The sequence below is a fragment of the Scomber japonicus genome, chromosome 17, assembly GCF_027409825.1.
Source record: "Scomber japonicus isolate fScoJap1 chromosome 17, fScoJap1.pri, whole genome shotgun sequence".
Taxonomy (NCBI): Eukaryota; Metazoa; Chordata; class Actinopteri; order Scombriformes; family Scombridae; genus Scomber; species Scomber japonicus.
The window spans coordinates 19,253,858-19,280,443 of record NC_070594.1 but is presented as its reverse complement, the minus strand read 5'-3'; the positions used below and the strand labels follow the sequence as shown (position 1 = coordinate 19,280,443).

General features: G+C 39.5%; 1 protein-coding gene across 2 annotated transcripts; it reads left to right on the top strand.

The window, feature by feature from the left end:
• The first annotated feature begins 18,346 nt into the window (after positions 1-18,346).
• nr2e1 (nuclear receptor subfamily 2, group E, member 1) lies at positions 18,347-24,793 on the top strand. Of its 2 annotated transcripts, none has more exons than XM_053337034.1 (9): positions 18,347-18,407; positions 20,982-21,127; positions 21,884-21,971; positions 22,295-22,530; positions 23,118-23,264; positions 23,692-23,788; positions 23,940-24,089; positions 24,237-24,342; positions 24,631-24,793. In XM_053337034.1, exons 1-9 carry the CDS (start codon positions 18,347-18,349, stop codon positions 24,791-24,793), a joined length of 1,194 nt encoding a protein of 397 aa, XP_053193009.1. The 2 variants fall into 2 exon arrangements, with proteins under 2 accessions (XP_053193009.1, XP_053193011.1); XM_053337036.1 differs by having other exon boundaries at positions 18,350-18,374.
• Positions 24,794-26,586: the final 1,793 nt, after the last annotated feature.

The following is a 26,586-nucleotide window of genomic DNA, read 5'->3' as shown; positions in this document are numbered from 1 at the left end:
CCATCACTTCCTGGTTTTGGCCCAGCGTGATCATGTGACAACTTGGAATCTCGCGAGAGTTACGAACTACGCACATGTATGTAAAGTGATGTGTATCTTTGCCATATTAATGAAAATGTTATAGGCCAATGATTTTGGAAACGTGCTGTTTTGGATTCTGGAGGATAAAATCAAATGTACAGATAAATAGAAGGTTAAAAAGGACAGTTCAAACCGATTTTCCTCTAATCCAAACCATGAATAGTCCTTTCTGTTTTTATTTACAATATTTCCATGAACTGTAACTCGCCCTACCTCATACTTTGTTTGTTTTGTTTGTTTGTTTGTTTGTTTCACTTCACAAAATTATAAGATGAATAATTTGATATTCTTTATGTGATTACTTTGTGGAAGAGGAAATTCTTAAGAAAACATAGCCTACTGTACTTTTGTAACACATTTATCATTTGCCAACATTTTAGTGGGTTACTTTTCACGAGGTTTCTCCACTAGTTATTTGTTTTTTCATATTAGTTATTTTCTGCGTTTGTAGTAAACTGTGTCCCAAATTAGTAACACACTGTTTTTGAGTCAGTGGTTAAGGTTTAAGGTAAGGTAAGTAGTGATGGTTAGGGTTAAGATAAGTCTCCACCTATAAGTGTAAGTATATAATGTCCCCAAAAGTGACCATGATCTGATTTGTGTGTGTGTGTGCGTGTGTGTATGCTTGTGTGTGTGCTTGTGTGTGTGTGTGTGTGTGTGTGTGTGTGTGTGTGTGTGCTTGTGTGTGTGTGTGTGAGAGAGAGAGAGAGAGAGAGAGAGAGAGAGAGAGAGAGTGGAGGGGGTTGGGTGGGAATGTGTGCGTGCATGTTGGAAAGAGATGGCCGTTCCTCCTGGTCTCCTCATTATTTACGAGTTTTTGACACCATACAATTTTGCAATGTGCGCTCGGCTCGGAGCAAATAATCACGGAGTCAAGGTAAACGATTTGGGCTCCAATCCTGATTGTGATAATTGTCAAAAACCCCCTCGAATCAAGCAACTGCAGTCAATGGTCGTTAATGTGAAATTAGTGGCTCTTGATAACTTGCAGGCCGCATCAATTCCGCAGTCATCAGAGCCTAATGAAAATAAGGGGGGAGAGAGTGTGCGCGGCATTAGAGGCCTATTCTAATGCCTGCGCACAACTGGTAAATATGGATCCTGGCCGCTAATGCTCCTCTCAATGCACATGACACCGGCAGCTCATTAACTCTTCTTCTCCTGACCAGAGTTCATCTAATTGTTCAGATGTTCCCCATTCCTTTATTCTTTTCCAGTGTGGCTCATAGAGAAGAAGAAATGATTGCAACCTAAAGCCGTTATGATCTTGCTTTTCCCCCTATTTTGCGCAGTTGTGGATGCCCACTTGATAACATCACAAATACAACAAAAAATATCACTTTCATTATTCTTATCATTAATTCACGCATCAATATAATGTAAAGGCCCGTGGGCAAGCCTCAGCCTTCACTGATCACATTATTCACCACGTTTTGGATCCCTTTCTCTAATCTCTGATAATCAGCAGAGTACCAAGTAAAATCGGCATATCATTATTTGAGATGACCCTTATTGTCAGATGGCAGAAAATGCCTTCATTAAGCATGTGGAAGATAGAGACACCATGCAAGAGGACAAAAATCACTAATTAGGTCCATAAATTAGATGATGTTGATGATGAGAGCCCTTCAGGAAGGATGGCAAGACTCAGTCCAAGAACCTCCTCTTGATTTGGTGCATGATAGAAACAACCATGCAATGGAGAGACTGGTCAAAAGAACATGTGCACCTATAGGTGATTTGGGGAAAGGGGCCACAGATTAAAAACACTTTTAGGACTTTTATGTGAAAGTACAACAATTTAAAAATACTTCATTACAAGTGAAAGTCATTCAAAATCCTACTTGAGTGACAACAAAATGTAGATATCAAAATTTAGCTTCTTTTTTTTTTTTTTTTTGAAAAATGGTCCCTTTAACTGCCGTTGGAGTGTTAATATTGGTACATTTATGTGTAAGCAGCTGGTGGTGTAGCTACTTCATATACATACAGTTAGTCTTTAGTTATGTCCAGAGGTTCCCAACCTAGGGGTCACACCCATCCAAAGGGACACAATATAAATCTAGGGGGTTATGAGATTATTAATGGGTTAGGAAACAATAAAAAGGCAAAGTTGCACAAACATAAATATGTGTTTTCTGGCAGGATTTTCTCTAGTCTTTGCTTTTTGGGGGGGATGAATTATTCGATTTTTGTTATCACACACTGTTAATCAAATGAAACCATCAGAGAAATATGAAGGTGAACTCATTCTTCAGGGGAACAGCTCAACTCAAAGAAAAAGGGGCTAGAGCCAAAAAAGGTTGGAAACCTCTGGATGAATCATTAACAATTCATTGATTTTTGTGTGCCCTGGAGTAATGCTTAATTACAGCAGTTTCTACCAGATTTAAATCCATAAAGATGATTGTATTAGCATCTGAACTGCTTTTACCATATGTTCATTTTTGTGTTGTCCCAGTTTGTTGTTTTCTGATCTGAGTCCTTTCCCTCCTTGTTAAAGTCTTAAACTGGACAACCACAAAGGGGTTAACTCAAACCGGTTCAGCCTTAAACTTGGCTCTTGGCGTGGGGAGAGAAAATAGCTGTAAAGTTATGCAGAAGTTATTCTTCATCCTTCGGGCCGTCCCTAATCCGCCAAAAACCTCATTCTTTCATCGGAGAACTGTGCCTCCTTTCTTGTCCCCCCCTCTCTATACAACATAAAGTCAGACTGCATTTAATGGTTATGTCGCGATGGGAGAGGGGCTTTCTTCTTTCCCTTTTCTCCAGAATATTGCCCTTTTCGTCGTGTGAGTCTTCCAACCCACAGGGACCCCCATATTCTTCCCTCCGCGTCTGACTCGAATCACAAACTAACCCTGATTTTCACCACTTTGCTGGGAATTGCAGGGAGTGATAATAGAGATTTCGCTTTCATTTTATACGCTTGACTTGGTTATTGTTGCTTTTCTCCTCTCCCGTGATTCTCCCCTTCTCCAGGGATTAGCCCTGACTTCGCCCGCTATACTGGCCGCCGAAGTGCCCCTGAGCCCCGGGATGACAATTGATGCAGATCAAGGCAGGCCTATTCTGCGCCTTTCAATAGGAAAGGTCTGAGTCGAGTTTAAATGAAGGAGTTTTAATAGAAGAAACGGATGCTCTTCAGTTCGCTTCCCACAAATTAACAGCTAGTTTTCAGATTACTGTTTTTGATTTTTTACTTTTGTGGGATGATACTGTTGGGGAAAAAAGTGGTGCTATGATAAAGACTGAATGGCCAACTATTGGCAACACAGAACAATGATGATGATGATGATGATGATGAGGACGATGATGTTGATGATGTCGACACTGATAAGAGTAAGGACAGACAGGTTGATGATGATGATGATGATGATGATGATGTAAATGATCAATCTCGGGGATTATGATGAGAATGATTAGGTGGAGGAAAATGACAAGGAGGATTAGGATGATGATGTTGAAGATAAGATTAGTATCAGAATAAGCAGTGGTCATGTTACATTTTCTAGGTACTTGCACTGAACTTGCATATTCCCATGTTATGCTACATTATAGCATACTTCATACTACTTCATGCTAATTAAATATCAGAAGGATTTTTTTATATGTATTTGGCAGCTACTTTTCAGAGTTGGATTAAAAAAGACATTTCTCTTTTAAAATGAGTGATTTGCTCATTAAATACAACATTATAAAGATAACCTTTTGGCTTGTGGCCCCTTATAAACCAGCAACTGGGGGCCCCTTCAGGTGTCTATGAGTTGTTAAAACAAATATAGAAATGTTGACAGAAATTTACATATCTGTATAACAGTACTTTTTTTTCCTTTTATGCCATTTAATCATCTCACAACCCCTCAGATTTATCTTGTGCCCCTTTGGAGGGGGGGCAACCCCTGTGTTTGGAATCACTGGATTAACTATTAACTATAAAAGTAGTAAGACTTGCTCCAACAACAGTAAAGTGCTGACAACACATTGTTGCATCTTAACTAATACTAATAATATATCAGTTACAGCAGCCACTTGACGTAGGCTACATGTTGTTGGTAACATTTCTGTAGTTTTACTCACTCAAGACTTTTAATGTAGGATGTGTAATGATGTTACTGGTACATTTACTAAAGGAAAGGAGGAGTTAATCTTTCACCAGTGAGAATCAGTTTTACTAAGGAACTCCAGTAACTGTCAATTTATTTACACACAGTTCCAAGAAATACATTTTCAAAAATACAGCTCAAGCAAGGACAGAGAAATCAAACAAAGATAAGCAAGCAAACACAGATATGTAGTGTGTGCAGTTAAGGTGGCAAATGTGCAAGTTTGTGTGGTAGTGCAATGAATGCTGGAAAAACCAAAAAATGTATGAGTGATGAAAAAGGTGTCTTACATACAGCAAGTGGTTTATGCACAATACACATCTATAAACACTATTTACATCTCGCGTATGCAAAACCTGGCTGAAGGTTTTGTGACATTTCAGATGAAAGCCAGAGATTGGGTAGCAGTATGGGACTTTTTTACATGGATTGCAGTATTTTAACACAACAGGTGCCTCTCTTTACTTTACTTGAGCTACTTCATACTTTACTTCATTACAGTTCAGAGGGAAATCTTGTCATTTAGACTCCTCTACATTGATCTGACAGCTTTAGTTACTGTACAGATTCAAAATTTAAATCAAACATATGAGCCATATAAAATAAGATGCACTTATGAAACAGTTAAATTAAATAAATAGCTATCTACATTAATTCATAAGTCATAATAATCTAATATAACCTATAATAACACTGGTGTTTATGTGTTATGAATAGTTTACTTTTAGTTAATATTGCAGTGTTGTTTACTTTAACACAGTATCTGGTCATTTCTGCATTGCAACAGTTCAGCAGTCTGACTGTGCAGATCTGCTCATCACCGGCACGTCACACAAGAGAGGGTTTCATGTATTTGCTGTGTCTCCCTCAATCAGGCATCTCGGCGGCACTGTGAGAAGTTAATCTTTGTTGACGGTGTGTTGTGCACTCTTCCGTGGGCTGGTTGGGTCGGATCTCTCCTGGAAAGCCCGGTCTGCGCTCATATAGAGGGGGGGATAATTACCAAACACGCAGCCGACAGCAGCGACACAAAAGCCGCTTTGACTTCCTCACTGCTGGTCGTCTCCAGGGGATGGACCCGCTCCCTGCTCACCCTGCTCACCCAGACCACTTCTCATCACTCCTGAGAGGCAGAGACGTCTTGTTCCATAACAAGACACGAAACTGACTTCTTTCAGCTCCAGTGAACTGGACATAAACCCCGACTGACAACCTCCAGTGCCCAAACAGAACAGAGAGAGGACGGGTGGGCCGGGACAGAGAACAAGAGAGGGGTGGGGGCGGCACAGGGCGCACTAAATAAAGTTATTCACTTTAATCTTACATCTTTAGAAGAAGAAAAAATACCAAGGGAGCTTCACTTGATTTGTCTAGTTTAGAAGAGCCAGCTGTGACATCCATCATTAGTATTTTGATTATTTCAGACGACTTTAACAGATGTTTGTCAACTTTTTTATTTCCCTGATGAGTATATTTATGAGCCATTTCTCTCCGCCGTGCTCTCGCAGCTCACACACCAATGAAAGCACGGCGTGCTGTAAATGTAATGGGTCGGGAGTGATTGTTTCTGACAAGCAACAAAACACATCGTCCCTCCCCTCAAATTAGTCCCCCAGGAGGGGGTGGGGTGAGGGGTTCATGTCCCAGGAGACGCATGGACAGGACAGCATGCCGGCATATACTGTAGCATGAACATGTGAGTGTCAGCGTCCATCCACCCTGCCCTGAGGTGTTTATTGCTGTTTAAACATCACTTATGAAGCCTGTGACCTGCATGACTTTAAAGAAACAACCACTGAGATTACCCTCCATAAAAAAACACTGCTTCGTGCCAGTGCCATGTTTTCATATACATTCAAATATCTTCAAATATTTGTCACATACTCATATTTTTAATATGATCAGTGAAATGTGAGGGTGGCTTCCTGTCAAGGATGTCCAATAATAATGATTACAATTTTATGTTTTAATGAAAAAGGATTGGAAACAATAAATATGAAGATTAAACATCATTAATAAGAATAAAAAAAAGGCACATTTGCACTAAACGCACACATTTCACATTTGTTTGCAGACTTTATTATAAAATGTATGTAAACACCCAGAAATGAATTATCCTAATAGTCTGAAGCTTTTTCAGAGCTTCTATGAAAATATGTCTTAGAGTCTTTATTCTAATGTGAGTTGGTGGAATTAACATCATTCTTACAATCAAACTTGCATTCTGCAACAAGTCACTTAAGTGTCAAAAGGTCAGTGATTGACTGTGTTTTCTTCTTTGAAAATCAACTTAATCCAATACTATTGTCCCATTGAGTGATATTTACAGTTAGCAAGATATTCTCATTTTTTTTGTGAGAGATAGTTAATTAAATTATTTCTTCTTTGTAAAAACAACATTTTTGGGAAGAAAACTAAATGACATACTCTAGGTCTGTATGAAATGTTATGTATAATTTTGACTTTCAAGTACTAGCGTAATAAATATTCACTTCTGTGCTTTTTTGATTTGAAAAACAATTCTAAAATTACAGTTACACTTAACATACATTTTAAAGTCAGTTTTGGCCCTTTTTCTTATGTTTGATGTTTCTCAACAAAACTGTGTACTGGTATAAGGCTTAACAAACACTGAATGTATATATTTTTATTTCTTAAAACCTGACAAAAGAATGTTTTATGTTTACTAAACAGTTAGCAGTCTTCTTCTCCTCCTTTATTGGTGCATTGCTGCCTTTTTATGGCATATTACCCACACAATAGCATGAATTACCACCTTCTGCAGTCAATGGAAATGAGTATAACGTTACCTCTGTGCTCTCATGTACACGTGTTTATGTGAAATTACAAGAATGCCCTCATCAAAACGTCACTCTACAGCACCACAGCTGTTGAAAAACCTGAATAAAGAAGTGAAGTGCTGATACCTAACGCAGCAAATAACCTATAAACCTTTTGGAGCCTGTATCATTAAACTGGGAATACAGTTAGAAAGAAGACAAGCTGCTGTGTGATTCAAAATGGAATTAAAAGCATTATTTAGTTTTTCATGTATAAGGGAAAAAAAATCTAAACCAAAGACAAAAACAAAAGCTTTTCATTTGATGTTTATCCAAAATGCTTCAAATTTCAGTTGAAAATTAGAATATTGTTGAGCAGAAACTTAAATAGATGAAGTTCTTAAAAGCACAAGAGCAGCATTACAGCTCTGTGTTATTCAGCTATATTATTCATAGTGAGCCAGGGTTGAATAGGCAGGGAAGAAAAGGCAGTTAGCTAGTCAGTTAGCAAGGGGTTAGCTTTAAACCAAGCCCTGATTTGTGAACGGAGGAGTAGGAGGAGTGGTGGAGGGCTTGGCGTTCAGGAAAGCCTCTCCTGGGCTAGAAGAAAAGGATTTGGCCCAGATGCAGGCAGCGATGTTAACTTTGAGTGGCCCCTGTGGCTCAAGCTCAGTACCCCCTCCTTCCTACTTCCCAAGCCCCCAGGTTGCCTTTGCATGACATCATCCCCAAACTATGCCCCCCATACCCATGTGAATCTGAGCTGTCACAATCGGCAGCCACCCCACCATTAAACTGTACTGCACTGCAAGCCCATACGTTTCTTTCTCTTCCCCCCCTTTTCCCTCTCTCTCTCTCTCTCTCTTCTTCTACAACCAATCTCCTCCCTTCTTCTTCTTTTTTAACCCCCAGAAAGGCATTGTTTGAGTCAGGGCTTGATCAAAAAACTGTTGCCCGCCAACCACAGGGCTTTCTGTAAATTCAATGAGGCCACCTTAAAGATTTTCCTAATTAATGGATGACATCTTTGGCTGGAGGAGAGGCGAGGCATTCTGCTCCAGCTCGCTCTTTGTTCGCCTCCTAATTAACTTTCCTAGGTCACTCAGGTCCCCGCAACCTGAGAGTGAAGAGCCCCCATTGAGGAGGGAGTTGTAAACTTACTTTTTTTGCCTCAGCACTTAAAAGGGGAAAGCAACTATAGGGAACAGAAAATATCCTATTTAAGTCCTTTGTGAGTGAACTGCTTGCACATGTTCCAATAAAGGAAGTCTTCTAAATAAGCTGCCGTGTTGCTCTCCGCTCCCCCTCTTTCTCCCTTATCCCACCTCTTTCACTACCAGCTCCACAGAAAGGTTATGAATGATAGCTCTGGGTTGAGGGGGGTAAAGGGCCAAAGGACAGCATCTGGGCATTGTGGAATTGTGAGCATCTGAAACTTTGAGGGAATTTGAGGATGGGAAAGCACCAAGCTGCTGGGTGGTGGGGTGGACGAATGAGAAAATGTGGTGAATATGAGGATAAAAATAAGTTTGCCCTCATTGAGTGTTTCTAAAGAACCCCATGTCTCCCAGCTGCTTTCATCACTCCTCATCTTTATCTTTCAAAAGGTTAAAAAAAAGTACACTGCTGTGAGCATTTCACTTCTTAAACCCGGAGACATGTTTTGTTTTGTCATTTTTATATTCAGTTGTTAAATATGAACTGTGTAAGGGTGCATGCATTACAAGTGTGGGAATATATTTGAAACATCCTGGGAGCTTTTTCTGTGAATGGACGGCACCAATGAACTGTTGAAAGTTGTTGCAAAGAAAAGAAAAGTGCAGTGATTTCAACTTTTAATTTATTTTCCATGTCTAAAAGTACTTTATTAAAGCCACTATAGAGGAACACAGTCAAATGAATGCTAAACATACAGGTTGCAGCTGCACATGTGGGAATGTGTGGAGCAACATCTGGCTGGCTCATTACACCTTTAACAAATTAGATAACATTATACACATATACCAATTTGAATGTATGAAGCAGACCTCTCACTGCAGACATTTTGACTTACCATTGTAGGAGAAGCACGGGTGTTACTAATAACAAGTGTCTCCATGAGTCATGACCAGTGAACCGGGTCATGACAAGCATCTCACTGAATCATTCATTTGATCATTTTACATACTGTTACATATTGTTGCAGTTTGTACACAAAACATATCAACTTAATCATTTTATAGTGACCAGAAAATGATACAAAAAGTGCACCAGTGCATGTCAATCAAACCGTTAATTGGGATGTCACTGCCAACTATACTTAACAAAGAGACATTTCAACTATTTAATGGTGGATTTTTATTTTCTGGAGTGTTCACAAAGCTGTTTACTGTCATCCACATTTCATTTGAACGTTTTTGCAGTTCTGATTAGCTCTTCCATTTCCTTTATGCTAAAGCATTGTGGGAGAAGAGTGCATCTTAGATTTTGAATGTATGGAATTGGGACACAGTATTTGTTTATTCAATGATTTGGTTACACGTGTAACTACAGAGCCAGAAGTTGATCCATAATTTCTGATGTATGTAATTGCAACCTGTGTTTATATAGTGCTCATATATTTGTCAGACCGATGTTCTCTTGATAAACGCTTTGTTTTGTTTTTAATCATGTACCCATGTTTATAACAGCTTTTGTACTTACCGGAATACAAAAGTGTAGCAGGTTTCCATTTCACATAAAAATGAATTTGCATGTATGCACCTTCACCTTCACATTAAATGAAAACTAACCTGTCAATTCATTATCTTATAGCAAAGTAACAGCAATTTTTTTTTGTTTAACCAAAATGAAAACATTAGAATAATTTAGTGCAAGGCACAATAAACATGTGGCCATTCCAATTGATCAAAAGCATAACCTAAAGTAAAGTATAAAATTATACACTCGCCCACAAATGCTGCCTGCTCATCAATATTCTCAGCATGTCATCTGATACACACTCATACACTCTCCAAAGAGCTGCATCTCACAAGTTATACCCCAGTGTAAATAGGAAAGGTCACATGCCCTGGTTCTATCAATGAATCACCAGTGTCATGTGTGTCTGGGTGTCTGGGCGTCTGGGCGTGTATTAAGACCCGTGAGGTGAGTGTGAGGCTCCTGATGACAGCTCCTGTGCTGCAGGGTCTCTGGGGGTTAATGACGAGTGGAAACTGTGACCTCAGACCGTGACCGTTGAACCTGACCTGTGGAGCCAGCAGGAAAACATCAGGGGAAGCAGGGCAGAAGCAAGACTGACTGCTGAACAGTGCTGGATAAACAGAGGCTGAGCTGAGTGCAGCGGGATGACTGTCAGAGTGACTCCAGGTGAACTGCTACTGTGGAAGGAGCTGGTGACGGCCATTCTGTGGTTAATCTGTCTGACGGCCGAAACGACTGTTCACACTGCTGCTTTTTAGAAACAGTCATTTATACAGTGTGTGTGTGTGTGTGTGTGTGTGTGTGTGTGTGTGTGTGTGTGTGTGTGTGTGTGTGTGTGTGTGTGTGTACGGATGCCATTAACTGTTAAAGCCCCCCGTAATGCAAAGACAAGGTTTTCTATTTCATTTGGATTTTTGACCTTCTCTATGCACAGAGGGGGCACACCCCTCAAATAACTGAGATTTAGAAATGGCTAATTTAGAAATGGCTAATTCCATTCCATAAATACCACCAGCTGACATAGAGTTTAAATCTCTTTTGCAAACATTTGAATGTATATTATTGCTTTTAAATGCAATATAGGATTAATAAGTGATGTTCAGTTATAGTTTTAGATATAAACTGATAACAGGGCAGTCCGATCATAAACACCAGAAGCCAAAGCAGATAATTACAGGAACATTTAGGTATGGTGTGAGCATATGAAACTGTGCCCCCTTAAACATATGGACTGCATGATGCCCCTGACTGTGCAGAATGATATATAGTTGACACTTAAAGGCTGTTTTCACATTCATCTTCTGAAAGTGGCAAGAGTCCCTGAGCTTATTTCAATATGCATACTTATCAGCATGATTTGTGACATCACAAATAGTTTAAAGGCCAGCTGTATAAATGTGACATGGAAACTTGAAGCCACAGGTGCAAATACACTGAGATTCATTGAAGTAGGAAACATCCAGGAGTATCATTTATAAAATGAAAAGTATTTGCATATTCAAAGTTTTTTGATTTTTTTTTTCAATGAAAGATTTTGATTTATTAGCATTAATTTTATTGTCACAACTGAATAAATGAATAATTTTCATTTGATATGTAAATATGATAAGTGGGTATTCAGAAACATGACTCATCAGTTCTTAATATTACAGTGCCAACAAACTTTAATTACGAATGAAGTTAATGAAGCTGACAACCAAAAATCAATTAATTATAAAGAACCACTGGCTCATCAATAAATTGTGTTGAAGAAATATAAGATATTAATATGTCTTATATTCAGTTTCAAAGCTTTAATGTCAGACTGATGTTTTTGCAAATACCCAAAGAAAGAATGCAAAGTGCTACTGAACTTTAACATGTGTATATAATGTATTATAATTGACATGAAGACAAATAAATGTGTAAATTAAAAAAAAAGTCAAATTAAAATAACATTACAACTGTAATTATAGGGTTTTTTAAAAATAGTTTAATGGTACTTTTATGGACTAGTTGTTGTAGCCTTTCCTATTCTCTGTTGTGTATGCTGTATTATGTATATTAGAACTAAATATAAAGTGAATGAATGTAAGAAAGTACCTGTGTTAACTCCACTCAATATTAACTCTTCATTATCTAAGTTGTCATATGAATCTTGTTGTACAATATTATTGTTATTAGCATTGGTGAAAATGGAAATGAGAGGCGTAATGAAAAGCAACTGAAACTGGTATTTGTGGCTTTTCACCCAAATTGTTGTTTTTTCACTGAGACCTGTTTTTTTTTCAACTCTTAGCAAATCCTGACACTTTCACACACCACAGGCAGAATATTAAATGAACTGTAGATACACTGATCACATTGCGGGCTCTTTGGCTCTCACATGTTTGTCTTTGCAGTGTGAACAGACTAAGCCCCTCTACTCAGCTGTCATAATTTGTTAACGAGTCTTTTCAGGGAGGGAAAAAAGAGAAAGAGAAGACAGAAAAAAAGAAAAGAAGGCTCTTCACGAGTGACTGAAAGCAGAGGTCCATCCAGAGAGGGAACCCAGGGGCGACATCAGACCGATTTCAGACCAGCCTGTGATGGCATCTCTGTATATTTTAATATTAATGACCCCGGCCGCAAAGCTGCCTCTAAGCCTCCAACAGGTGCCCCAGCCCCACTCAAGTCTGAAAAATAGGATCATTCAACATCCCACCATCCAACACCACCACCGGGCAATAAAGACTGCAAATGAAGAGGATGAAGGCAGAGGGGAGAAAAAAGACATAAAGAGTGGAAGGGGAGTTAGAGAGTCAGCCATCTCTTGCAAATAAGTTTTTGAGTCACTTTCCCCAGCTGAAACACGGGTCGATATTTTTCCCCCCCTTGAGAAAGAGATTGACTTTTGTTTGGAGTTTGTGAGAAGTGGGAATCAGAAGCGGGACAATAGGACTCCCCACGGTGAGAGGCTGAGAGGAGCCATCTCAAATCAGTCAGCCAGGGGACTGACTAATCCGTCCATTGTCCTTCCCCAGCCACCGGCCGCACATCAACACATTCGCCCCCCATTGTCCCCCACCCTCATGCAGCGGGATTTGCTCTCCCCAACAGCCAGTTTTGTCCAAGGCAGTTCGAGCGGAAGTTTCTCACTGACAATTTGCCCCAAATAGATTTGTCAGAGCGTCCAACTGCACCGCACCGACTTGTGGGTTTCTGAGTTTGGGTCCTGAGTCTGTCTTTTTTTTTGGAGGGGAGGGGTGGGATTCTTCCATGTAGAGACCTTGGCGTGTGTGTAAATGCGTGCAAGTGTGCGTGAGTTTACATGTTGAGGTGTGTCTAGATCTAGATTTCACACCAGTGGAGGAGATGATGTGACTGTATGACGCCGGGAGGAAAGTCACCAGTATGCTAGTAGTGCAGGATGGGACATATGGGTTTACTGTAAATGTTAACAAGATCTCTGACACATTGTGTTCCTCAATATGTAAATAAACTATTGCACGGCACCAACACTGCCAAGCTGAAGCATTCAACACCCACTGGGACCATCAGTGCTAAAGAATACCCACTTGTTGAATTCAAATTAAGGACACTCATCAACAGAAGCATGTAATTGCACACACTGCATCTTATCAGCTTATCAGACTGCTGCTTATGACCCTTGAACATCTGCCTGGATAGGACAATACCGTTTCCATGTTTACACTTAAGAAATAATAATGTCCTTAAGAGCCAACTCATTGAAATGTACCTGGGTTATGTCTAGTGACCTTTGCTGTCTGAGGCCTGAGTGTAAAGAGAAACTATGACACAACTTCAAAATGTTCTTTTCTAACAGAAAGAAGAAAGAAAAAACAGACTCAGTGATGTGTCAGTGATGTAAGCAGTGGCACAAATAATATTATATTATATACTGATTTAAGGGAGAGTTTTGCAGGATTTTGTGCCATCACCATTAGTTGGGAAGCCACTCTCACTCAAATTGGACAAGTGCTCATAAACTGGATTTATGGCCAGTGAAGTATAGGAGACATATTTCACCTTGCAGTTAAACATCTGAATGAAAAATATTTGCAATATTCATAGAAACTAGATTTTTCAGTGATGGAGAAGGAGAAAGTGTAATTTTAAGAATTTGTAACAAATTAAAAACAAACTTCCTTCTGGAAAAGACATATACACACATTTCCATTTGAAGAAAAGTATTTCTATGTCATTCAAAAAGTCTGAAGGGGGTCTTTAATATTTTGCTGATGTTTGTATATAAACTTCAATGCTTCAGTGGGCCTCCAGGGAGATCAGTAAAGACACTGGATCCTGTCCGGCTGAATTCACCTGTCTGCCTGGTTGTCAGGATCAGAGCAATTACTGGATTAAGGAAGTCAAAGATCACATCCAGTTCTGAAGTGCTGATGGGAAACCGACCCCAACACATTTGAACATATAATCTGATTACTTAAAATGTGAGAACAGTAGGACACTTTTAAACAAGATGTTAACATCATCTTTATATCATTAAATGTTTCAATTATATTTAAAGCATTACTCCTTCTAATTATAAACGAGCACATGGACAGGTAACGTGCAGCTATTTAATGGCTCCTATTGCAGAACTGTCCGTGGTGCTGAAATCAGACTTCATATTTAACTCGTATTTGTAAAATATTTAATAATATTTAAGACTGTTACGCATTGATAACATCTGGGAGAGATACTTCGACACTGTGTTGGAGCCTTTTTTCCGTTTAGCGTTTTTCCCAAACACACATGTGAGTGAATGAATCTCTCATTAAAACAGCTGATGATTATTCGCCGTTAAAACAATCATCCACTGGATTTAACACCAGCAGCGTCTGTGGGCTGAGAGGACTGACTATGATCTCTCGGGTCAGTTTTTAAAGGATGCACGGCTGCATGGGCCTTTGGTGGGGCTTCAATTCTCCCCATTATTTGCTTTCTGGAGCTTAGTGACTTCTTCCTAAAGCCAATTGGTTTACGCCTGAGCGGTTAGGGGTCCGCACAGTGATAGTGGTGAATAAAAAAGCGAATAATAGGTCCCCAGTCCATGAGTGTGATTAGCACATGTGAGTGTGATTGGCAATATAGGATAAATAACAAAACCATTGATTTTTGCTTTTTTTCCCTCTAGAGTCTTTGACTTTTATATGGAGGAAAATCACAAAAATCAACACTTTTGTACTCTATATCACATTTTTGTCTGTGGTGGCTGCAGATGTTACTCTCATGTCTGATAAATAATCGAACATGTCAAGACATTTCAGGACACACGTATAGTCTCTGTGTATTGTTTTGCATTGACTTTTGCGAGACTTGGTTGTTGAAGTCTCGCTTATAGTATGTCAAGTATCCGCATACTGATGCTGAACCCCCCACCTTCCCCCCCTTAAAAAAAACAGATACACAATCCACAGCCCCCTTTGTTGGCATAATTTCATTGACTGTTGGAGGAGAAGAGAGTCACTAATACAAAAAAAGTGAAAGAAGGCAACCCCGGCAACCATGATGTTGGTTATATTTGTGTAAAGGCTATCAGTGAATGACGAGGATTAGGACGAGTTAAGGAGATTATGTCACACATTCACCATTCACCCACACCCGCCACCCACCCACCCACACATACACATACACACACGCACACATGCACATGCACATACAGACTCGCGCGCAACACTCAGAAATAAAGTTAGAAATCTCTGAAATTGGCAACATGAATTCCAAGGTAAGAAATTCGCCCAGATTTTGAAACGTTGGGCAAAGGCTTGCTTTAGGTGGGTTAATTATATAATTTCAATAAATGACATTAAAACATGTATTAGAAAGAACTAATCCTTTTTTAAAAGATGGGATAAAATAGTGCGTATAAAAAGGTGTATTATGGGGACTTTCTATAGGAGATTAAAAAACCCACACACAATGTCTGGCCGTAAACTTCCTTTTGAGGACCAAAGGCTCTCTCAAAATCAAAGGAATATTATAGTGATTTCTCCTCTGCCTTGTTAGTCTCCAGTCTTAGCTGTTCAGCTAAAGGGCAGGTTGAAAGACACAACAATGGCTAATTGCAATTAACTACGCCTCTCCGCCTCGCCCCTGTCCGCTTAAATCGACACTTTGTGCGTCCATATGGCCTCCAGTGCACCGTGGGAATGAACACAATTAAAAACAGAATATGGATTTCTGGAGTTACCCAGCGAAAGCGCAGCAAGCTGTCAAGGTCAGGGTGTCAGTGAGCGGGCCCTGCAGCCCGACCCCGAGCCTCCGGGCCACCGGACACGGTTTGCACCCCAGTGCCCAAAGACTGACTATAGAGGCTGTTGAGGGGGCGCAACAACACAGTGGATGGTGACGCCTCCCTAAAGCAGTTTAACTGCTAGTTTAAGAGGTAATAAAAGAATTGAGTTAGTTAATTAATTCCAAGGCAGTTGGGCATAAGAGAATTAGTATTTTAAAATATCTAATCAAATGTTTATTATTAATGATGATGATGATGATGATGATTATTTTCATTATTATTATTATTATTATTATTGTTATTATTATTATTATTATTGTTGTTGATAATAATAATATCGCTATTATTATTAATATGTTTTTGTGGACAGCATGTGCTGTCTGTTGCAGTGTTGAATTGGCACAAGTTATGAAGTAAGTGTAGAAAACAACAGTGTAGCAGGAGAGAAGTCAAAAGGAAGTCAATCAAAAATAGATGCAGGTAGTCAGATAAGTGCTAAAAAGCAATGAAATATTTCAAAAGTAGCAACTAAAATTAAAATACATCAAACAGGAATGTTGAGTAGAGTGGATTTTATCCAGAGGTGAGTTTTATGAGTCTGTATACAACGAAAAAAAAGTCCAAAACATAACGTTCTCAAACTTTTAATGATGTTAATTAGAAACTAAGTAAAAAGTTAGTGATGTTAAATTATTATTAGCATGATAATTATGGGTAGTAGGCCTAATAGTACTGAGATGTTTTATTATATTGTTATTTATAGCCTGTAATTGGCCATGTGCCTGGTCACCTACCTTTTAGTGGGTTGAGTGCTGCAGCTGCACCAAACTGTACAGTGGACACAGTGGAGGATACCACCACTTTCAATTTTCACACACATTTTCTATGATGCATTTTTTTTTACAAAACTGGTGAAAATTTGCCTGGGTCTAAGAAGCAAACAATTTGCATTGTTCTATTTAGTCAACTTTTACATCACATTATCATTTTAAATATTATGTAGTTTGTACCCTACTGCACAGCTGAAATGACAGCCTAGTGGGGAAAAACCCTACATATCAACAGGTTGAGAAACACTTATCAGTGAAGCTAAAACTGTTTCTTGTATATTTAAAAAAACAACAACAACAACAACACACAAACATACTGTATACACACAAAAAATGTAGAGAGAAAAAAAGAAAAGGAAAAAAAGGAACAAACCTCTTCATTATTTCTACACTATTACAATTAGTCTATTTTTAAAGCACCTACATTTTAACCTTCAAAGATACAATGAATTCTTAACAACCTTTAATAACACGATAGCCTGTATGAATAAATCACCATAAATATATAAGAAAAACGCTACACTTTCTACCTCAGCTGTTTGACATGCAGTCATCCTGAATGATCAGAAGGGCTGTATCACACACAACGAGCTGCAGCCTCATGTAACCTGCCGCTTTGTGCTCGTGCATGGAAGAAATGACGAGTATGCTTTACTGAATCCATTACACCCTACATATAGAAACCTCTCAGTGCTTATCTGTGTTAAACAACATACATCAGTGCTGCTAGTTATATTTACAGGCTTCACCTAAATTCACCTTTCATTCGCTATGCAGATTTACTCATGGAGAGATTATGTTGCTTTTTTTTCCAAAAGCGATTTTTTTAAGTTAAAGGTTTGTCATGAGATTACTGTAAATGTTATATTTGTAGATAAAGAAAATTACAATAAAAACAGACATGTAACACGTGTTTTGCTTGCAATGCCTCGGGATCCATGAGCAAGGCACTTCACATCACTTTTACACACACACACACACACACACACACACACACACACACACACACACACACGCAGCCAGTGACGTCAGGCTGGAGTTTGGAGTGGAAAGCCAAGTGGATGAAGGAAGTGGAGATCTCCACCCTCCAGCCTCCCCCTGACACTTCTCATAAATATTACCAAGGCTTATTTGGGGAACTCGCACCAGAAAGTCACATCGTGTCCTGGTTTTAACGAGCTTTCACCTGTCACAATATCCCAAAATTGATTTTTCTCTTTTTCCGAGCCGGTGCGGTTCTGTCGGATGCGCTCCGGGCAACGTTTCTCCAACTCCAACTTTATGCACCGGCTGTTGAGCCCCGAGCTATAGGGCTGCAGTCGCCGTTTACCGGTCGCTATCGTTGGGGCTGCTGGGTCCGGTTATCCGCCCGTCCAAGAGAGACTGTGTGTCAGGGAGGGAGTCCTGTCCACAGCAAAGGCGAAGGTTCCCTGATACGATGCTCTATCCCGTGTCTTGATTTGGAGTAGTCGATCGGAGAAAGCTACTCTGTCAACTTGGACAACTCGGGACTTTGATTTGCCAATTTCATCGCAGCTGGTAAATAATTAAAAGAAAGTGCTTCACGACTTTTATTGTTTTTGTCACCAAGACTGAAAAAGAGGAGTTTTTTTTCTTCCATTCTACACTTTATTATAAAGTCGAGTATCCATGATGAGCAAACCCGCCGGATCAACAAGTGGCTGTTTGGATATTCTGAATGTCAAATCAAGTAAGTTTCTCTTTCCTTTTTCCTGATGGAGTAATCCAGTGTGTTTGAAAGAGAAAGCTCTACGAGGCCTTAGTTTGACGTGAAGTGTAACAATTTAAAGTTTACATCAATCTGCTGCACTGTTACACGGCTTGATATCATCTGAGCTCTGGGTGCAATTATCAAGTCTCCTCATGGTGTTAAAATGTGAGTATATGATCCGTGGGGAGCTGCTGTTGTCTGTGTCCCATTTTCCCCCTCCGAGTTCACAGCCGAATAAACTTGCATAGGTACATGACGTCAGAAACATATTTTGTAAAGTAGATCACGTATTTGAAAGGTAAAAGAAATAATGTGTGTCCATGCACCCTCCGAATATCCCTCTTCAAGAGTTCCACTTGATGCCACTTGTTGCCTATAATTTCATTTACGACAGTGACTTAAAGAGATATTCATGGAACCAACAGAGAGATATTTCCTGTTAATTTGATTTTAAGGCTTCTGTAAATCTTGTTTACAGTTGGTCGACTCTTTTAAATGAGCCAAATAAACAGCTCTGTTAGTCTTTAACAGCGTGGCTGGGACTGCGTGCGCGCGTTAAAAATCTCCAATTTCTTTCATGAATCAAGAATGTATTTCCTCATTTTAAAATAAATTATTACACTTTTTTTTTTTTTTTTTTAAATTACATTTGACTGGGTGCATTTTCCCCCTCAACATTAGCAATCATCCCTCTCTTAGGCCTCGTAATGAATTCTAATTAAATCACACTTAGATTATAATATAGGCCTAAAGTAGGCTATTGTTCTGTTTGAAAAGAGAGGAAATTTCAGTTCTGTTTCCTCCTCCACATCCAAATTTTGTGCTACTCATGTCAAAAAAAAGTGTTGTTACTAGTGTGCAGAAGACGTTCACATTTCTATAGATAACCAATATGGTTTTAAATTAGAATAAAACCATTTAACACTACAACAGCACAGCTACCATCGTTCAAGTTCATACCTACTTTATGGGTGGTCAGTGCAACATTTCCTCCACTCACTGAAACTTCATTTCCACTTCTTTTAGCAGGTTTTCGCCTTGATGGTGATTACGTTAATAGAATATGCCATATATCTTCTAGCAATTACTCCACACAATGGGGACGAATTGGACCCCCACAGCGGCAAGTTAAATACAAAATTGTGCGTCCTTTTTATTTAATTGACTCCCAGCAATCTACAGTTTTATATTTGTTTGATCTTAACTTGTTGAAATGTTGGGCTCTTTAATTGAATTACCCTCAAAACTTTTAGTTAGGGAGCGCGCAAATGAACTTGACTTGCGTAGTTTTGATGTATTTAATATCTAATCAATAAACGACCCCAATTAGTAGAGTGGTGTTTTTTTTATAAGCAAAAAAATATATATCGCCAGGCCTGTCCACGACTAGAATAAGGATCGGCTGAGTTATGGTACAGCAGGTTCAGGATTTGGAATTACTCTGGTGATGAGAAGTTGACTTTAACAGGTCTTACCTCTTAACAGACATAAATGCTAAAACTTGCTTCTGTCTGTACGGCGATTACACGGCTGTGGCCTACAGTTGAAAAGCCTTTATGGTCTTCTGATTCTTAATAATCTGGCAATTGAAGCCCTATAATTCTCTCCTGAAGTCATTGTTTTTGCTGCTGACTAGTTATTCCCATGCTACCCTTTTTGACGGGTCACTGGTGAATCAATGAGCAGGTGGCAAAACGTCAGTGTAATTACATAGACGGCTTTTCCCTCCAGAATAAAAAGACTACCTCATATGCATACAAATATACGTCTTTTTCATAGATTTGAATACAAAATCTTCACACACACACAAAAAAATCACATTTTTTCATCTACACCGGGGTCGATTTACATACACTTCATTTGAGTTGGTGAAACGAGTTGGTGCGCATTATTCTCATGGTGCAGTGTCACTCCCTAATCCCGGGGCCTATAGACCTGCGGGATAAAGCAGCTGTCGAGTCCCATTATGAAGGGGAGTTGGCAGCTTGTCGAGATCCAGGCAGTCAGACGAGGTTCAATGGGGGAAAATCATTAAGTTAACACTTTCCCCTAATGTCTCCATTGTGCGCCCTCAGGCATTGTCTTAGAGAGCTCAGATATGACGCTTCCCACCGGACTTTATTCCTGAAATGTGCGCAGTGAATTCCAATGGTCGGACGAGGCGCGGGGCGCTGTCCAGTGTGTGTGTGTGTGTGTGTGTGTGTGTGTGTGTGTGTGTGTGTGTGTGTGTGTTTTGTGGGGTTTGTCCAGTAGGCCTATATTCAAAACGAGTTGATTGTTTACATTTAAGTACCAATTCAAGCAGGTAACATGACACACCTGTGAAACTCATTCCATTGTATTACAGAACTAAACTGCAAACTCTGAAAATACAAGGAAGCAGCAATTTTCTCAAGTTTTACATCAATTTGGAAAATTATCTTTTCACTTTAGCTTCAATATTTGCAAGCCAATAATCACAAATTTTCACGAAATTGAATTAATTAATAAGTTCCTCCCAAAACGTAATAATTCAGTGAGCTTTGTATCTAATTAAAATGTGGCCTCTGCCAGGTCGGATTCTGGACATCCCATGCAAAGTGTGCGGTGACCGCAGCTCAGGGAAACACTATGGTGTTTACGCCTGTGACGGCTGCTCCGGATTCTTCAAGAGGAGCATCCGCAGAAACAGGACTTACGTCTGTAAATCTGGCTCGCAGGTGAGGCCTCCTAGTCTTTTATTCAAGTTTTGGTTTTTATGATAGTAATATTCTGATGGGCCTAAAGTAGTGACACAGTTCACTCACTATAAGTTAATAATTTTTTTTAAATAATTTTCATTTTCATGTGTTACAGACAGAATGAAGTAAGTTGGAGCTACAAGTAAAGGGGAAGCCACGTGAAGTTATAGTCATTTGAGCCTAATAATTTATTTATCACTAAATAATATCTCGTCACTAAGCAACTATTACTGCACTTGTTCCTAATCATGTGTGTATGCTGTGGTTATTATACGCAGGCTTTAAGTGACTTGACGTCCTTGTTCCTCATCCATAAAACCAACAGCTTTACGCACGGAATGCGCATTTTACGCGCAGATTCTATTTGGTTTTCCCCTGAGATGGTGTTTTAAGTCCCCCTTGTTGAGCCTAATTGTGTCATGCCTGGACCATTAAATATTGGGCTAAACACCGTGTGCTGTAATATATATGGTGTAATCCAATCTAATGTGATGACTCGAAGGCAAGGATTTAGGCAGCAGAGGGCGGGATAGAGTACTTATCCTCCGGGATGAGGCTGCACTGGAGCCACAGGGGAGCAGGTCGATAACTACACGATAATAGCACTATCTTTCACCTGGAGATTGGCCTCCCAGGAAGATAATAGCGAGAAGCCTTCTGTTGTGCAAACTGAGATTAATTCAAACGGTAGCTTTAACGCTCTTTCTCTCTTGTTCCCTCTCTCTTTCTGTACAGGGCGGTTGTCCTGTAGACAAAACTCACAGAAACCAGTGCCGAGCGTGCCGTTTGAAAAAGTGTCTGGAAGTGAACATGAATAAAGACGGTAAATGGGCTTAATTGAATTATCACTTCGACCATAGACAAGCCATGCAGTGGTGTTTGAATTCGAGGTGGAAAAGTCGGATTGAAAAGTGTATTAACGCATTTAATCGAGCATCAAAAGAAGTAACATGTTGATAATTACATATTATGTACTTCTTTTAGAGGGGGTGTTATTTATACTCTATGGGGGCACGATTACACAACTCATTACAGTCAATTATTTTTTTCTTCACACAAACAAATGAGCACTTTGACTTCTTAATGAATTTTAGGAATCGTTCTCATTTGTGAGAGTTCATTCCTTTACTGTGTCTCGTTTCTCAGCCGTTCAACACGAGAGGGGCCCCCGGACGTCCACCATCCGCAAACAAGTCGCCCTATATTTCCGGGGCCATAAAGAGGTGAACGGATCATCGACCCATTTCCCGGGATCCTCTCTGCCCGGCCCTCCCTTCTTCACCACCGTCACACAACTGGAGCCTCATAACTTGGAGATGAGCACAGTCGCCACCACACCGGAGCGACAGGCCATCGTGGGTTTGGCACAGCCCACCCCGAAGGTACATTTTTGTTCTCTTTACTAGTAGTTTTATTTATTTAGTTATTTTAAAGAAAGTATTTCAAGATTTGCTAAATCTACCACTAGATATAAATTCTACTTGACTTATTAGTCATTTTAACTACATCTCCATACTTTCATCTAAGATACCTATAGGAATAAGTTAAGTGATCGAATAACTCTAACCCTACATATAGTGCATAGTGAAAGCCCTTAGAGTGTATAACAGTATTTTACAGAATTCAATGCAATCTAAAAATAAATCTACCAATTTTCACAATATACAATTCAAGTTTAAGATACTCTGTGGCTATTTGTGTTAGCCTTCCCAAATGTTATTATAGGATTACATTTTTTTTTTCGTAAGGGTTAGAAGTTGAAATTCTTGTCCCGATTTAGCAGCCTGTAAGAGCCACAAATCCGCCAATTAGATTTCTCACTGGAAATCCACCACAAGCAACACTAATAATTATAAAACCAGGTGCTGAGGCTTGGAATTTGACCTTCGTTGTGTACAATAATCTGAACTGTGCTCCATTATAACAAATAATGATGAAAATGATGATCACTTCAAACTTTGTCCTCCAGTATCCACACGAAGTCAACGGCACCCCCATGTACCTCTATGAGGTCGCGACGGAGTCTGTGTGTGAATCGGCAGCGCGCCTCCTGTTCATGAGCATCAAGTGGGCAAAAAGTGTGCCTGCGTTCTCCACGCTCCCCTTATCTGACCAGGTACGTTTCAACTGATGGACTAACATGTAAACATATGGAAACAGCTCAACCTTTGTGCAAATGTGTCCAAATTCAATTTCAATTTTATTTATTCAAATCTTTTCCTTTGGGCCTGTTTGAGAGAACATTCAAGAGAACCTACAACAACTTTATTTTGGACAAATATTAAAAGATACCCCACATCTTACAACAATATACCACTATCATTAATAGTTCTCAGATAATCCACGTGATATAAATATTTGATGACTTTGCAAAGCGTTCAAACTGTGTGCAATATGGAAAAATACAAATCCATCACGTTTTACGCACAACTTACTGCTGTTTTAGTACTTTATAAGATTAAAAAGGCTTAAAGTAGAATAAATATGTACTTCTGTGTGGTGTATGGAATAGAGTTAAACAGTGAAACCATTCCACTTTGCAGCTTATTCTGTTGGAGGACGCTTGGAGGGAATTATTTGTTCTCGGCATTGCGCAGTGGGCCATTCCTGTGGACTCCACCACCCTTCTCGCCGTTTCTGGTATGTCAAATGCACGAGTTAGCTTTTACTGAACACAGGCCGCAATGCGGACCTCATGAACTGCATGTGTGACTGTAACTACTGAGTCAGTTATTGTTTACATACAGCTGCAGAGTTATCCTGAAAAGTGACATTTTCTCATCATATTTAGGGATGAACACTGAAAACACAGAGTCTCAACGGATGAATAAGATCATGTCTGAAATACAAGCGCTTCAGGAGGTGGTCACAAGATTCAGACAGATGCGTCTTGATGCAACAGAGTTCGCCTGTTTGAAATGTATCGTGACATTCAAAGCTGGTGAGTAATTAACAGTATTGTAGCATATTTCACTAAATTAAACAGGGCTTTATATGAGGAAACCAATCATACGCACGTTCTTGGGCTATTCACGTATCATACCAGTACCTATACTTCAATAGTGAACGTCCTGCTTCTGTGTTACAGTTCCTACGCACGGTGGCACTGAGTTAAGAAGTTTCCGTAACGCCAGCGCCATCGCTGCGCTACAAGACGAGGCACAGCTCACTCTCAACAGCTACATACACACCAGGTAAGTTTACTTATCTATTATGAACTGATGATATATGCTTTGCACACTCTGTGCGTTTCCAGCAGCTAACTATTAGCAGCCATCCTCATTATAAAGTTAATGAAGCAACAAGCCACAGTAGCCTGCTGTAATTTTGTACAGGTGCGACAGAGGAAGCTCGTGTTTTAATTAGCAGCTATTTGTCACAGGTGTGCGTTAATTGGATGGCTGAGTGCAAAGTGACTCATACAATTATGACAAAGCATCAGAAACAGAACCTGTTTTTGACCCCTAGTGATGTGTTTGCAGGTACCCGACTCAGCCGTGTCGCTTCGGTAAACTGCTCCTGCTGCTGCCGGCTCTCCGCTCCGTCAGCCCGTCCACAATAGAGGAGGTGTTCTTCAAGAAGACCATTGGCAACGTGCCCATCACCAGGCTCCTCTCCGACATGTACAAATCCAGCGATATATGAATTCTCGCGCCATCTGTCTGAGTGGAAAAGACTTTAGCTGAGGGCCCAGAGACCCACCCAGCAGTGCACACAAGGTCAAATCAGAGCAGGTGTAACCGTGGGTTGACTTTTTGCTGAGCACAGAATCTCACAACCTATTTAGGCCTGTACGCTCCAATGAAAGAAAAGACTGCCAAACAGCCGGAATTCACCAAGTAGCCTGTTAAAAGTTGCTCTAGTTAAGGATTAGCTTGTAACCCTCATTATAGAATTGCCTGTATGATGTATGAGGACAACTGCAATCTCTGGTATGGGCAAAGGCGGCCCGCAGCGTTTAAATATAGTCTAAAGACTCTGGAGAGCACCTGCCAGTTATTTGACAAAGAAATGTTATATATTACAAAAGTTTTTTCGAGTGTCTGTGAGACCAATGAGCTTGACGACCAATTCAATCGTTTTATTGCTGTGTTCAATCCTAATGGAGGAAACCAAAAAGAAAAAAGGAAGGAAAAAAAAAAAAAGATGACGCATGCGTAATGGGGGATGTGAGTCGCTGTCCCTCGATCCGGTGCTGAAACCAAACGCACGGGGCAACAAAGATGATGTGCCAACTCTATGAAGAATTTTTTCGGGGAAGAAGGGGTCGAAAGACTTTTTTTTTTGTTTTTTTTTAAAGGACATGCTTGCATTGCCTCCTGACTGTAATACTACATTCAAATGATGATGGTGTCTGTATTTAAGTGGTTACTGTCCTGTTTGTGTTGGTGTGTCCTGTTTGAGGCGCAGCATTAAAAAAAAATGTTTAGGTCGACTTTGTGAAGTTAGACACTAACACTTGATAAAAATAATATTCAGCACTTGGAACAGTTTTGTGGCCTGTGATGTTTTTACTCTGCTGTAAATATTTTGAGTTATAACTATTTAGTTGTAACCAAGAGAATAAAGACATATAGCTCAGATATGAAACTACCAGCTGCAGCCATACAGCTTGTTTTGTATACACATCTTTGCAAATCATAGTATTGCCCTTCTCGAAAGTTTTGTTATAAGTGTAAAAACTAATTTCAAAAGATTTTAAGTATTCTAAATGAAAACTCAGGACAGTTTAAATAAACTAAGTAGCCACAAGCCGATAACATCTTTGTAATGGGGAAAGTCAGTTTATGTATTTATTGAGTAATGAATCTAAAATAGCTTTAGTAAGTTCTTATCCACATTTACTTTGACATTAATGTACATTTCTAACAGCCGCTTGCAGTATCCTATGTGTAATGCAAAACAGGTCACACACTAAAATTCAACAAATGTACTTATGCATGTGGACATTTCATCTATTTTATTGGAAAACCTTCAAAATAAACAAAAATGGCACAGCAGTATACAAATCTCAAAATGCATATAGCCTGTAGAAATACTGCAGTTCCCTCTGTGTAAATTACTTCTTTCTTTCTAGAAAATCATTGTGATAAGTCGGCATGTGCTGGCTGATGTACACACACATGCTTCCTTTTTGTAGAGAGAGGATCAAAGTGTGATTTGAAAGTCAAGGCCCATCAAGTGTATGTGTGTGTGTGTGTGTGTGTGTGTGTGTGTTTAGTTGCAACATGCCAAAATTGAATATACAATGGAAAAAACGCTGTGGGTTTTTACAGAAGCTCTGCATACATAGAACGTTCATTCAATGATACTATATAAATGAATATATTCAAGACATAGCTAATGATAAATACATAATATATCCATGTTAGTGGCATTTCCAGACATAAAGAGAAATTACTATAAATTACTTTCAACCAAAGTTATGTGTCGAACAT

Coding starts and splice junctions, on each gene's coding strand:
- nr2e1 (XM_053337034.1), top strand. CDS start 18,347: ATGATGAGCAAACCCGCCGGATCAACAAGTGGCTGTTTGGATATTCTG. Junction 21,972..22,294: donor AGTGAACATGAATAAAGACG/GTAAATGGGCTT, acceptor CTCGTTTCTCAG/CCGTTCAACACGAGAGGGGC. Junction 23,789..23,939: donor CACCCTTCTCGCCGTTTCTG/GTATGTCAAATG, acceptor CATCATATTTAG/GGATGAACACTGAAAACACA.